The sequence below is a fragment of the Bombus fervidus genome, chromosome 10 (genome assembly GCF_041682495.2).
Source record: "Bombus fervidus isolate BK054 chromosome 10, iyBomFerv1, whole genome shotgun sequence".
In the NCBI taxonomy this organism is placed as follows: Eukaryota; Metazoa; Arthropoda; class Insecta; order Hymenoptera; family Apidae; genus Bombus; species Bombus fervidus.
Window position 1 is genome coordinate 10,263,692 of NC_091526.1, and position 13,848 is coordinate 10,277,539.

The 13,848-nt window shown below is 40.4% G+C and overlaps 1 protein-coding gene across 3 annotated transcripts in view; it reads left to right on the forward strand.

Annotated features, from left to right (window-relative positions):
* The window catches only part of Gckiii (Germinal centre kinase III), a 113,789-nt gene that overhangs the window by 40,602 nt on the left and 59,339 nt on the right, over positions 1 to 13,848 (forward strand). For 2 of the 3 annotated variants that reach the window (XM_072011391.1, XM_072011390.1), the window contains exon 2: positions 8,941 to 9,200. The exons of the other annotated variant lie outside the window; for it this stretch is intronic. In XM_072011391.1, the coding sequence (XP_071867492.1) occupies positions 8,967 to 9,200 (234 nt within the window). In that variant the 5' untranslated portion in view covers positions 8,941 to 8,966. The remainder of the gene's footprint in view (positions 1 to 8,940; positions 9,201 to 13,848) is intronic. 3 annotated transcript variants of the gene reach the window in all.

Below are 13,848 nucleotides of genomic sequence, written 5' to 3' on the forward strand. Positions count from 1 at the left end.
GATACAAAAGTAAACCTGACATTCAATGCTTTTTCGAGTCTCACGATTTGGGGCTCACCTGACCTTCCCATACCATTTTCGTGTGGCACGCGACGTTATCGATTCGGTATAGTAATGGTTTGAATTAAAACCAAAGTCTTTTGTATGAAATTATAAATAAAATATAGAACAGGATTCTATTCTATAATCGCAACGAAGCGTACAATTCTATCCTCCTACGATATTTCAGAAAGCATTACACACTATCAAAACAGTCAATTTTTTTTTACTAGAATTGTGATTTTCAGGATTCGTCATATTATTTTATAAGATTATTTTATAACATTGTTCTAAGCCTATACCGTTGTCCAACAATTAATTCGTATACACATACATCTAATATCACGCACACAATTCTGCTTTACTTTCTAATATAAGATAACGTTGAAGTGTTGTTTCAGTTCAATTATTGATTTAATTACTTACATTGTTTTATTTAACACCGTCTGTAATTCGTATTTAACGTACGACAGATTTCCGTTTATTCGAACCTGTCGCTCGACAAATACTTATTATACTTACTATGTACTTACGCTTTCTTGTACGTATAATATAATATTTCACGTTCAGACAAATGAATTCGATCAAGTTTATTTAATCGAGCGCTAACTAAAGTTTTGTCTGAATAAACCGACCGAATCGTACAACTACAGTTTAACATAATTACGATCGTGGCGACGCGACGTTATAAATTGTAAAAGGCACGACAAACATTCCGATTTTTTTTCGAGGTCGATATTTTAGAACGCGAAACAGGAAGTCCCATTTAATGCCACGTCTATCCTGTCCTTAGTCGATGGTTTCATCGAGGTTGCTCAATAGCGCGAGATATTGCCTCCGCCACGATGAATCGTGAGTCGACCATGTTCGACTCCACATAATTCCCTTCTCTTTGTGATTCTCTTTCTTTTATTATTCTTTTTTTTTTCACTCGTTGGTCAGGTTGACAAAGGTAGTCATCGTATATGGAACGATGGCTGTGGAGATACACGCGACACTCATCCGTATCGGCGCTTGCACATGTCGGTGCATACATGTCTGCCACACACTCACTTATATCAGCGCAGAAACTCAGGCATAGGTTGGCTTATGTAAATGGACACGTAACACTGGATGCGCGTTCCGAGAGCATAGCAGGTGGAATATGAACCACGATGTGCATCAAGACAATGCACCGTTGACGAGAACTTAGAGTTCTAGTTCGCTTCTGCCTGCGTACTTCTTTGTCTCTTCTACTGGCCGCTTGCTTCTGTTCTTCTTTCAGCTGCTTTTTCCACGTTGGGCTCATGGCGGTAAAGAGAATAAAAAAAGAAACAAATGGACCGACCACTGGCTCGCGGAATTCGCTTTGAGACAATTCGTTTTGCGTATTGCGTGTTACGGATTGTTTGTTCGTAACTTTCTTCCACCAGAATTCTCGGATTCCTCGCGTTTCTCGCGTTTTTCGGATAATTCAGCGATTTAAGGAATCTTTGTATCTTATCTGCGATTAGTAAACCGCAGATATTTACGCAGATTAACAATTTTGCGATTACAAATAAAGAAATCCAAGTAGAGATTTGATCCATTTACTATATATGTATATATTGTAATGTGCACTTTGCTGTGGATATTTTATATATTTTTATATATCACGTGCATTTCTGCATCTTTAGATTTACTATCAATTCTTCGATAATAGCTTGGAGAATCCGTCAATTGTTTTTTTTAAACAAAGAATAAATTAGAATAAACTGATCGATGAACGATCGAACGTCATATAAACTTCGTTGTAAAATTACGGCGAATTCTTACCAGTTGGGAACACGTCAGGCTGGTCCTGTTATTTTTGCCCATTCTACTCGCCGTCATTAGCATTACATGAGACGGTCGATGTTTGGACAACCTCGGTCGGCTATGTAAAATTTCTGTGGAGTATCGAGTACCTGACCGGAATACGTCGCCTCTTTTATCGAGTCACTATTTTATTTAGTCTATATCCGGCTTCCTCTTGCGCTTCCGTCGTTTCCATTTCGTTTCCAGAAAAAGAGTTTCAAGCAAATCCGCTCTCCGATAGGATCCATTTCAAGGCTGTAGGGTCCAAGGTCGACAAGAAAGAGAACTCTCTGGTACACGAGCACAACTGCCAGCCAAAGCCGATTGTTTACATTTTCGTGTTACGCGAAGGCATTCGATCACAAAATAATGCAAATGTAAAATAATCGATTTTCATGGAGCTTTTTCAGCGAGAGCTTTTGAATATTGCAACTGCTTCCCGTATGATGAAACTTTTAGCCTGTTAGAAAGCAGTCGCGTAATTTCGATTCTTTTGTACCATCCTAAACTTCAGTGAATCGTATTCCACGCGTTTGTATAAATGCAACATAACGTTTCCTCGTTTTTCAAAGAAAATCACGAAACGAATGCAATCTTCGACGTACCGATCCAATAACCCCTTCCTGCCAAATGCAATCGGCAGCAAATCCCCGATACTCTTACGCAATATCCCCATTTGTCTTCAAACATATCGTAAAAAGAATAGGAGTCTCCGAACCAATATTTCCATTCCCTTGATCCCGATACACACTTGAACCCCGTGGCTTGCAATATTCTCGCACGAGCTTCTTGTGTCTTCCCTCGAACGTGTCATGCTACGAACACACTAACCCGTGGAAGCTTCTGCAAACGATACGACGCTACATCATACTGAAATATGGAATGAAATCAGTGGACCGCTACGAAAGAAACAATAGCAACGACGAATAAAGCGGCTGGCTCGCGTATATTGGGTTGGCAACTAAATGATTGCAGACTTTGTCATTAGATGGTATTGATTAACTTAGTTGCCAGATAAATGGTTTCACGGAAAAGTAGAAACTTTTGTACTCGAGTTAATAAGAGGACGCTGATAAAGCGCGAAACTAATCAATCTTATCGTGGCTAATGTCGAAACGCAATTACGCTTTCTAATTAAAGTTTATTATCAATTCGTAGGAGATGTGAAAATTATAGTATAAAATATGTATATAGAGGTTGTACGAGATTCTCAAGTTCGACTCGCTAACTTAATATATTGACTTTTGAATCTTTGAAAAATTTCTCTTACGTTCGTATCGATAGAGAAGGAAAAATTAGTTTGGCCGCAAGGGGCAATTAATTACTTTACTGATATGAAATTTCATTTATTGAAACGGTAATATTACAAAATTTCAAGGCAAAGAGTTAATTCCATTAACGAACACACGAGCTTGCATAAACGTGCGCGGTTTATTTACGAGAAACTCTGATACTTTCCCACGAAAAAGTTCCTTCCTTTATGAAGTGAACGTATCTAACCACGAGAGGTATGTCATCCACATACTCTACGAATCGTGAAACGTCATTCTCGAAATTTGCTGGAGAAACGGTTCGCATCCGAGTGAACATTTTGCGGAATTCTACAACGGATTGTTCTGCGTGAATCTGCGTAGCTGAAGAAAGGAAGCTCGAGGAGAGACAGAAAAAGAGAGAAAGTCTCCACGTAGGAATATCTGTCGCGAGTAGGTTCTATGCAGTTGTCCTTGCGACCGGCGGCTTACTCGAGTTTATTTTAGAGTGCGGCGTATCCTGTTCCCTCGGGTAGACTTTTGTGCACCGTTTTACCAATTGAAATTTTACTTTAGCAGAAAGTAATAGAGAGAGAGAGAGAGAGAGATGGAGATCTTATCACCAAGTATGAGAACTGGAGAAGAAGGATCCAAAGAGTTTGAATAGAAACCACATTCAGATTCAAATCCTTGTCCAACATTTTTATCGTCTAATTCTTCGGTTTGCAACACTCCTCGGACCCAGAATTCATCTCGAATCTTTTCGGTTCGTTTTTAAAAGCAACAAAGATAAAATATTTGTAACTCGTTGGAATGGTTTTATTCGGTTCCAAAATTCTGGAAGCGTGTGTTTCAGACTCGTTTGAAATTAAGTTCCATCGATATCACTCCTTTCGTATCTTCTTTATTTGAATTTTTCTTTCTTTTAATATTATCCCTTTAAGAAGCATTCCAATCTTATCGTTATTTTCCAAACTGCGTTATACGAGAGCGTTGGCGATATTTTAATCGCGTTACCGAGTCCCGTTATATTTAAAGCAATTTAGAAATGTCGAAAAACAAACGAACGGTAATGTATTTGAATGATTCTATACGTTTCAAAATGCAGGAAGAATTACTATAGAATGCATGAGTGAATGGCGAATGTTATAGTTAACGAGCAGCAATAAAGGACACGCGATGGAGGAAGAATAATTCGCGGTACGCGAACCAGACGTACCTACGTACGCTGAGCGCATAGCAGGAGAATCGGATCGTTCGTGGTCAGACTTGCGTGCAGATCGTGATTCACGAAACTGCTTCGCGCGAAAATACTTCTTCGTATATATCGTTATTTATTACATTGTTCGTAATCGCGTACGCGAAATAATTATCGCGCGGCCCTTCCGCCGGGACTCTTAATGCGTTTCGTGAATTCGCCGCGATAATTTACGGGACACCATAAAACACGAGATTTACAGGACAGCCGGGTCACGGTGCTCGTTGTTTTCGAGGGCCGAGAACTAACGCGAAATTAACTCGCGACAGTCAAGCTTTCGCGTTACAGAGCGACCGCGACGAACCAGTTTCGTGGCTCACGGCTACGTAAAACCCTCGTAAAACGATCAGATCCCCTGCTCCACACTGCAGTTTTTGGTCGTCCAATAATTACACCGCCAATGTTTGCCAAGGTTTGCGTAAGAAAAAGCTTCGAGAAGTGAGCTGTCTTCTCTCTTCGAAATTGTCTCACGACAAAACATCAGTGGCTATTTTACGCTGAAATCTTATCTGACGCAGAAAGTAGTTGATAAATGTTCGTAATCGATGGTAATACACGTAATTAAATCTCCAGTGACAGACGTCATGTATTTTCTTCCATACGGTTGTTATTTTCTCCGGCCACTGCATTATGGACTTTTAATTATATGCTTTCGATATCTTTACAAACCGAGGTCAGTTGCTTGTTGAAGTATTTGCTGATTATTATTATTTGTCATTTATTTACCGAAAATCTATAGATATGACTCTGTTCACGCTACCGATTTCATATGAAACGCGATAATCGAGATTAGATTAAATAACTAAAAAGAAAAAAAAATTCAATTGATCAGACTTTTACTTTCGTACGAGATAATGATCTAAAATATAGAATAGAAGCTGAGAAAAGTTGTTTGCTATTTTCGTGCATTTCAATTTCTCATAAATGAGTAAAGAGTCGCGGACTAGCGTATACACGTTTTACGCGGTTTGACCCTAACATGGCATCAATGATGTGTTGTCACAGTATCAAGAAATTGCGACGAATTGAACGATTCCGATGCAAGAAGCAAACGTTAACTTTCAGATTACTTTTCCTTTCGTGAATTCACTTCGGACCTGTACCTTATGGCGAGAAAATAAATAGTTTGTCTCGAAACTGAAACGTCTAAAATCTTGATAATTGCAAAGTTTCGCGAGGCAACTTTGAAAGTGGAATTTCGTTTGAACAGCCGTCGAATCACGGGATAGGGAAGTTGAACGAGGTAACTTCATTAACTGCTTTCAAATTGTCGGCACAAATATCCGGTCAACAGCGTTCTGGAAAGAAAGAGGATAAAACAGGATCGTGCTAGGAATGGACCGTGCATTCTGCGTGCATCGTGATCGCCGATAGTAACTTTTCCAATTATCAATAAATCCCAGCGACCGGAAGCCATTGAGCGGAAGAAAGTACGCGCCAGTCGACGAAAGTGCTCGTACATCACGTGAAAATGGAAGTTCGTGGTTTCGTATGGACGGAATTCCAACGGGAGACAGTCATTTATCATTGGTTTTTTATTCGCCTGGAGAGTATTTTCGCTGAACGTTGAAAATATCTGTGGCTCCTACTCGAGAATATTTATCTACGCCACGAACGAAACCGTACGGTGTTTAATAGCGAAGTATATCTATTCCTTGCCACGAGTATGTATTTTAACGAATTACATAGGAGCTACTTTTTTCTTAGAAAATTTCAACCCTTTCACATTGTCACCTGCACGTAATTATTATTCATTAATAAGTCAATAATCGATTCAATGATAAATGTATCTGTCCTTGAGAAATCTAGTCTCAAATTCAAATCTATTATGTCGTCTCTATAAGATCGTTTGTAAACATACGTTTCTATTATTAATTAACTAGAAACAGTTGCTCTAACAGACTGCTCTCGAAACCAGTCAATTAACATCGTACTACACAGGGTATCCCAGATTTTAACGATTAAACTTTGTCAGCTAAACATCACTCTATGAATCTGCTTCACGCATCTTTCGTGACACTCTATAGAACACCGTCAGTTATTCGCGATCGCCTTTAGTTTCATACAGAACGAAACATGTTCCAGCGTCAATGAACTTGACACGAGTGCAATTTGTGCAATACTGTTGCATTCTCCTGTGGGAATGCACGATCTCGGATATACCATGGTGTTTACTGTTAATTGGAATAGTTGTTGCAAGTCGGAGAAGCGATTGCTCGATGGACGCCGATGTAGCAGCAGGTTGCAGTCCTGTCTAGTCGATCTAACGCGGTTAGCCCCAAGGTAATAATTGCGGCTAGAGCATTGCCTTGTAATCAAATTGGGTCGCCCCAGATCCCGTACCTCTCTCCAACTGCAATTATCGCTATTCGCCGTTGCGTTACCTGTTAAGATGATTGGCGTGTGCGTATCTTACGTAATTCCGGCGAGCGTAATTCGCAAAACGGAACCGTTCGAACACCGGGCCACCGACGAAGCCGAGCACAGCCAGGATAAAAGGAAAATTGAACCGTTATCGCGGTATTCCGCATGAAATATGGACGGTCCAGTAGAGCCGGAGCGCGGGTAATAAATGATCTTGAACGCCAGGTGTTTGCTAAGGTAGTAATCGAGTCAAATGCTTAGCGGTAATTTGTCGTCGTGCTGTTTTAACAACAGCCAGAACACGACAGCCTGTTGTAATTCTCTGCGATGACATCGTTTTATCTTCCAAAATATTCGTATCTCTTCTGAGTAACGTATATACGATGATATCGTATAAAATGTGTTAATGAGATTGTTAACGTTTGAGCAAATTCATCTCTTTATAAATGCAGTTAATGCTAAGTTCATCAGGCTTGGTCAAACGACCGGTTTCAACATTTCATTGAAAATTGTAGACTCTTGTATTAACAAAAATTGAGAAATCGATTAGTCAGGTAATACAAGAATTTACATAAAGTTAGACGAACGAAAGAAGCAACAAAGAATGTACAACTTTAATGAAATTTTGAAACAATTAATCGGTAAATATTGGACATTGAATACCTTGACACATTTTTGTATGTTTAAATTCCTCAGAAACGCATAGTCCGTAGTTTGACGATAATTGATTCATTGTCAGATGAAAATAGTTAGGAAAACAGTGTTCGTAGCATCGTCGCTCTTCCGTAACTCTTCATCTTATGGGATTGATCAAGATGCGTCGTCTTAATGACTCGAATATTTTGTATGTTTAAATTCCTCAGAAACGCATAGTCCGTAGTTTGACGATAATTGATTCGTTGTCAGATGAAAATAGTTAGGAAAACAGTGTTCGTAGCATCGTCGCTCTTCCGTAACTCTTCATCTTATGGGGTTGATCAAGATGCGTCGTCTTAATGACTCGAATATTTTGTATGTTTAAATTCCTCAGAAACGCATAGTCCGTAGTTTGACGATAATTGATTCATTGTCAGATGAAAATAGTTAGGAAAACAGTGTTCGTAGCATCGTCGCTCTTCCGTAACTCTTCATCTTATGGGATTGATCAAGATGCGTCGTCTTAATGACTCGAATATTTTGTATGTTTAAATTCCTCAGAAACGCATAGTCCGTAGTTTGACGATAATTGATTCGTTGTCAGATGAAAATAGTTAGGAAAACAGTGTTCGTAGCATCGTCGCTCTTCCGTAACTTTCCAACTTATGGGGTTGATCAAGATGCGTCGTCTGAATGGCTCGAACATCGTGTAATATAGAGATTTAGCTGTATCGCGTTCTAATATCAATGAAATTTCGGAATTTTTACGCGCCATTGCACCCAACTAGGGATTCTGGAAATGCTATTGTCGGTGATTCTCGGTAAGGAAAATATTCAAGCAGTTCGAAAGGGATAAGTCGCGGAAGAAGGAGGCCGCAGTCGATTGCACACGGCTATTTATAACGAATCGATACGAGCCGTCGGCTGTCGCGTTCTTCACGTGCTCGGCGTTCGCACGTGCAAAACGACGTCGAGGTTCGAGCAACCTCGTTCATTTCACACGGATACGATAAAAAGGGGAGCCCGTGAATTGCAGGTTGCCAGGACACGATTCGCGCGTTATGATGAACGCCAGAATTTACTCGGATGCAACGGCATTACTACGTAGTCCGAGCTGATTATACATTCTAGGCGAATGGTAAGTGGCTGGGACCGATCCGCGTTGAATCTCGCGAGATAATCGCTTCTGTTCGTGCCAGCTATAAGTTAGGGCGTTAATTGGACGATGCATGGATTTGTCGTGCGCGAGATTAACGAGCTGGGCGTGCGTGAGTCGCGATTTATCCTCGTGGACAGCCAGCCCTCGAGAAATATCGTTTTTCTGGAGATTTAATTTTCCATCGAGCGGCCGTCCCAACGAGAATCATTCAAATTGATAGCTAGAAATTATTCCCGTTGCGTCGAAAGATGGACGCGATCGCGTTCCAAAGAGACGCGCATTTTGCAAAATTGTATCATTACGTTTGCATATAACAGCGACGAAAGAAGGACGACGCGTAATATTCATCTATCCACTTTTCTCTGTCGTTCATTTGCATCCCTGAGGACGAATCGGCATCGGTGCTCACGGTGTTTCAGTTTACGCGAATGCACCGTGACAACGAATGAAATTGCGGATCGCTGAAAGGACGATAAATCGTTTGACGACCAACCGGTCGGGAAAGGAGGCCAAAATGTTCGTCGCTATGGTGTTGCACAAGCACAATAAGCACAACAATGGAAACAACTCGAATCATCATTCGAGCAACAACAATTCAACCCGCACGACCAATAATATCAACAACAACCACATCAACAATAACGTCACCAATCTGAATGAGACGCTCAACACGAGAGCGGTAAGTCTTGAAAATGTAAAATATTTTCCAAGTAACCAACGATGTATGTTATTTCGGTATTTTCCGTCGTGTCGAAATGCATCGCGAATGGTAAATTAATTGCACAATTTAGCGAGAACAAACGCGTTAACGTTGCATATTTTCTGTTTTATCAAGTTCCTTTTGCAATTCCGTGTATATGGTACCGCGTGAGACGGTTGTGCAATTCCGCGCGATCATTAGGCAGTAAAAGCAGAGAACGAGTTTCGTTCGAAATAGTTTGATACACAAATCTCGCGCATACACCTGTTGCTTTCTGCCTGAAACGAAACCTGTTCGATTAATCGAAGTGACAGTAATCTTGCCGAACAGTTACGATAAAGCGTGCACCTGAGGGGAACAGCATCGAAACCGGTAATACTTGAAATCGTGTTAAAAACCATTATTCGACATCGAGAACGTAAAACGAATTTTTCACCGTGTTACGTTTGCAGCCGTGTCCGATCGATTATGAACGTTTCGAGTAGCAAACACGATTTTCCTCTTAACATTCTCCAACTTTTCCATCGATGATCGCAGTTGTTACACGATCGCTCGAAAAAAGGTAGATATTTTCTTATTTTTTACAAAACGTAATTCCAATCGACAAAATTTCAAACTTCTTTTTTTCATATTTACGTGCGATTTTAGCCAACCTTTCGTCACGCCAATCGCCTGCCTTTTCCTTTTGCAACGTTCTTTGAAAGAACAAGAAATGAGACACTTTAGATATAAGTTTGCGGTGAAAAACGCGGTCTCTTTTTGGCACCGTTCAGAAAGATTTGTATCAATCGCCGACCAGAAAGGCTGCTACGCTCCTCTTCGCATGGCTGAAGTCGTCGAGGAAAGAAAAATTTTTCCGCTCGATGGGAAATCGCGTTTGCGATGCAAAGGGAAGTTATCTTCGTCGGTGCAGAAACCGCATGAAAACGCGACGATTTCGCTGACAGAGGTGCTGGGCGCCTTGCCACGCAGTCGTTACCGTCTCTTCTAAATTTATTTTATCTTTTCGTTTCCATCTTGTTCGCCATGCACCAGCCTCCCTTTTCGCCACTATTTTCTATCAAGATCTTCCCGATTCTCCTTTTTATTTCACATTACGGTACGTTTAACACTAACCTTACCAGACATGGCTAAACGACCGGTTTCAAACTTTAGTTTAAAATTGTACATTTCTTATTATTTCTTTTGTTCATTTAACTTTATGTAAATCCTCGTATTATCTGACTAATCGATTTCTCAATTTTTGTTGGTATAAGAATTTACATATTTACATATTTACAATTTTTGACCTCGTAAGCTCAATGTTAATTCCAACATACAACTAGCAACAGAATTTCAACAAGAAGAAAACTTCCCAAAAATCTCAAAATTGTCTTCTCATTTGATCTTCATGTATCTTTTCCTCGCTTGAAATTAAAAAAAAAATCGCTATAATATTCAAACATAGAGACGTTACATACACGCAGCATAATATTAAAACATGGACACCGCTCGACTTATCAACTGTTCTTATATCGTAACGTCTTGGTTTCTCCCAAGGTCCAAGTGTTAACACGCGTTATCTCTCGCAGCAAGCCCGATGAATTTCATTTGGCTGGTTCGCTGGCACGGGCCGCATCGTTCCAATTTCAATTTTCGTGTGTGTATTCAGGTTAGATACATGGACGAATAGATGGACGAGAATCACGAACCTCTCCGCGTGTTTGAAATTGAAATGGGTCAACATTGGTCGAACAACCAGATAGATAGGTCAATCGTATCATTTTCACGGTCCCATATAGCAACGTTAACATTATTGTTTCGTTAAAAAAAGAAAGGAAAAAGAAAAAAAAAAAGAAAAACCGCGACGATCGTTTTCACTGGAATTATCGAGCGCGCATGGGTCATTGGCTCGGACGTATACCTCTCCGATTGTCAGGCGGATTGTGTGGAGGATTTTTACGAGCGAAAAGGCGATTGTGCGACAATGTAGTGCATTTACCGCAGTCTTTAACAACCCTGTGATTCCATTAGAACTCGATCGTTGATTTATGTTCGACCGATAATGCGCAAACGGCTGCCTGAACGTCTCTTTCTTCGACCAATCGTTTAATTCTTTTCTTTCTTATTCTTGCATTTTTCTTTTTCTCCCCCTTTAAAATGCTCGTACGGAGAAAGATCGTCGATACTCTATATTCCTAGAATGGTATCAGAAAATGGCTATCACGTGCTGCTACTTCATTCGCGATCCAATTTCGCTTCAATTTCTGTCGCGAATTGACTAGACGGTCCATAGATATTCGTTCCGCGGCAGAGGCATGTCTTTTTACTCTAAAACTTGCCTGATTGTTTTTCATCTCTCTGCGTGTTTGAATATTTCTTCTCCCCTCTCACTCGTTCCCTCTCTTTCTTCTCTTTTTTTTTCCTGTCCTTCTGTCATCCCTACCAAGTAATTTCCCTGTGGCACGATTTGCATCCTGTTTGCTGGCAGGCGGTCGGTTTATTTTTCGACGACGAAAGGGTGGAGGACTACGAATAACTTAATTGCATCTATCGGGGCTCCGTCTCGGTTCCGGTCGCCGCTTCAAGAGGTTTGCATGCAAATGAACCGGCGAGATTAAGTCCTTTGTGTTATTCGGCTCTGATAACGAACGTGTTAAAGGACTCGCCCGAAACGCTATAAATTAACAACTAGATTAAACTGTCCATCGCCGAAGTCTCCGTGTCTCGTCGCCACGCGGCTTTGCATTCCAAAGGATGTGCTTTCAAACACACGCGGCACGGTTGCGATCGGTAACTGTTATTTATTGTTTATTTTAAAACCTTTAATTGAAAGAGGAACATCGATGAAAGTTACGCAATTATCGGTGTAAAATCGTATACCGAACGCCTCTAGGTCTCTAACTTTCTAATCTATCGAACAAATTATGTAATCAAAATTACATTAGGTTGTTGAGAAAAGTCGTAGAGAAAGTTAAGAAAGATTCGGATAAAATTGGACTATTTCTCATTTATAATTTCACCGGTTTTTCCTTCAAGCTATTTCTTTTTCCAATAGCTTTCACACACTTGTATTCGGCGAAGATTTTCAAAGACTATAATAAATAACGTTAATCATGTTACGTATATCGTGAAATCGAGGAATTTGCAACAAGACGCGTTGATCACTTTGTATATCGAAAAGATCGTACAGCGATATTCTCCTATACAATTTTCTACGTATTGTCTCTACGTCCCAGTCTCGCGTTACGTCTAGTAAGAAAAAGGGCTTTAATTATAATCGATTGTTAAGCCTCGGAGAACGAGCAGCTCCGCAATTAGACCTTTATTTTCGAGATAATCAAGAACCGCACGCGCAGGTTATCCTTACGCGTTAAAGTAAATCTGTTCGTTAACGTTGGTAAACACGGCCAGTAATGAAGCTGCAGGATTAAGCACTTGATCGCTCGTTATAACGAACGTGTTAAATGACTGCCTCGAATTGCTATAAATCGCCTACTGGATGAAGCTATGTATCATGCAGCGGGACGCGTACCCGTATCATTCGCAGCCTTCAATCGCGATCGAAATCTCCGCGATAAATCAGTCCGAATGATATAGAATCCGGATCGAGGTTTTCACGGTACGTTAGAAACAAAAGGCCCATCGCTCGTTTGCCAATAAAATTCCCTTCGATTTCCAAGTAAATCGTATTCTCTTTAACGTGGAAATTACTCGTTTAATAGATATCGTAGGGGTGGCGATTGTTTATTGCATTTCCTCTATCGAAGGTGTCGGGAAGAAGAAGGCGTAGCACAAAGGGGAGAACGTTAAACGCGTCCAACCGAGGGTAAAGGTGTCGCTACGTGGCGAAGAACAAAGGCAGTTAAATAGATCGAGGAGAAGTGGATTAACGCTTCTTTTCGTTAAAAGACACCCTTCTAGGTATCGAACTCTCGACCCTTTCGCGTTCTTCAGCCTCCATCTGCTTAGAAGTTAGTCGATACGCAAATTGCTTCAGGAACAGTCGAATCCGATTTTCAGCATGTTTCTTTATTTTTATTCTCGTCACGATCAGTAATAGTCACGATAAGTGTAGAGAAGAACGTGTACCATTCGCTATGAAGACATTTACTTTAGTTTTTAGACGTATGATTAATTTGTCTGCAACGGTGTACGAAGTTGTTCTATTGAAACAGAGAGAAGAAAGTGAAAGTGTGTGGTGGTACGTGACACAATATATATTGTGCTAATACAATGATAATAACAGAAAGAGCGAATAGTAACAATAAACTAAAATCGTAGGTAATTAAAGAGAAGACACTCAACACTGAAGAGATGTCGTTAACAAGACGGTATACAAACTAGTGGTTATAAATATTCGGTACTTTAAACCGATTTATTACGATACAAGAATATTAGTAAAACGTAAAGTTAATGAAAACCGAGTCGTTGACAAATCCAACTAATAACCAGGCCGCGGATGTTCATGCGCGAAGTTCGATTAAGTACAGATACGAAGAACATCAAAACGTTGATACGTTTAATTAACGCCGACCACTCGAGACGTCTCTATTATCCGAGAATTCACCCTCGTCGTCGTTCCATGGGGTTTACACGGATATTCTCGTGTCGGGAGCAACCCCGGCTGACAGCGTTGGTTGGTTAC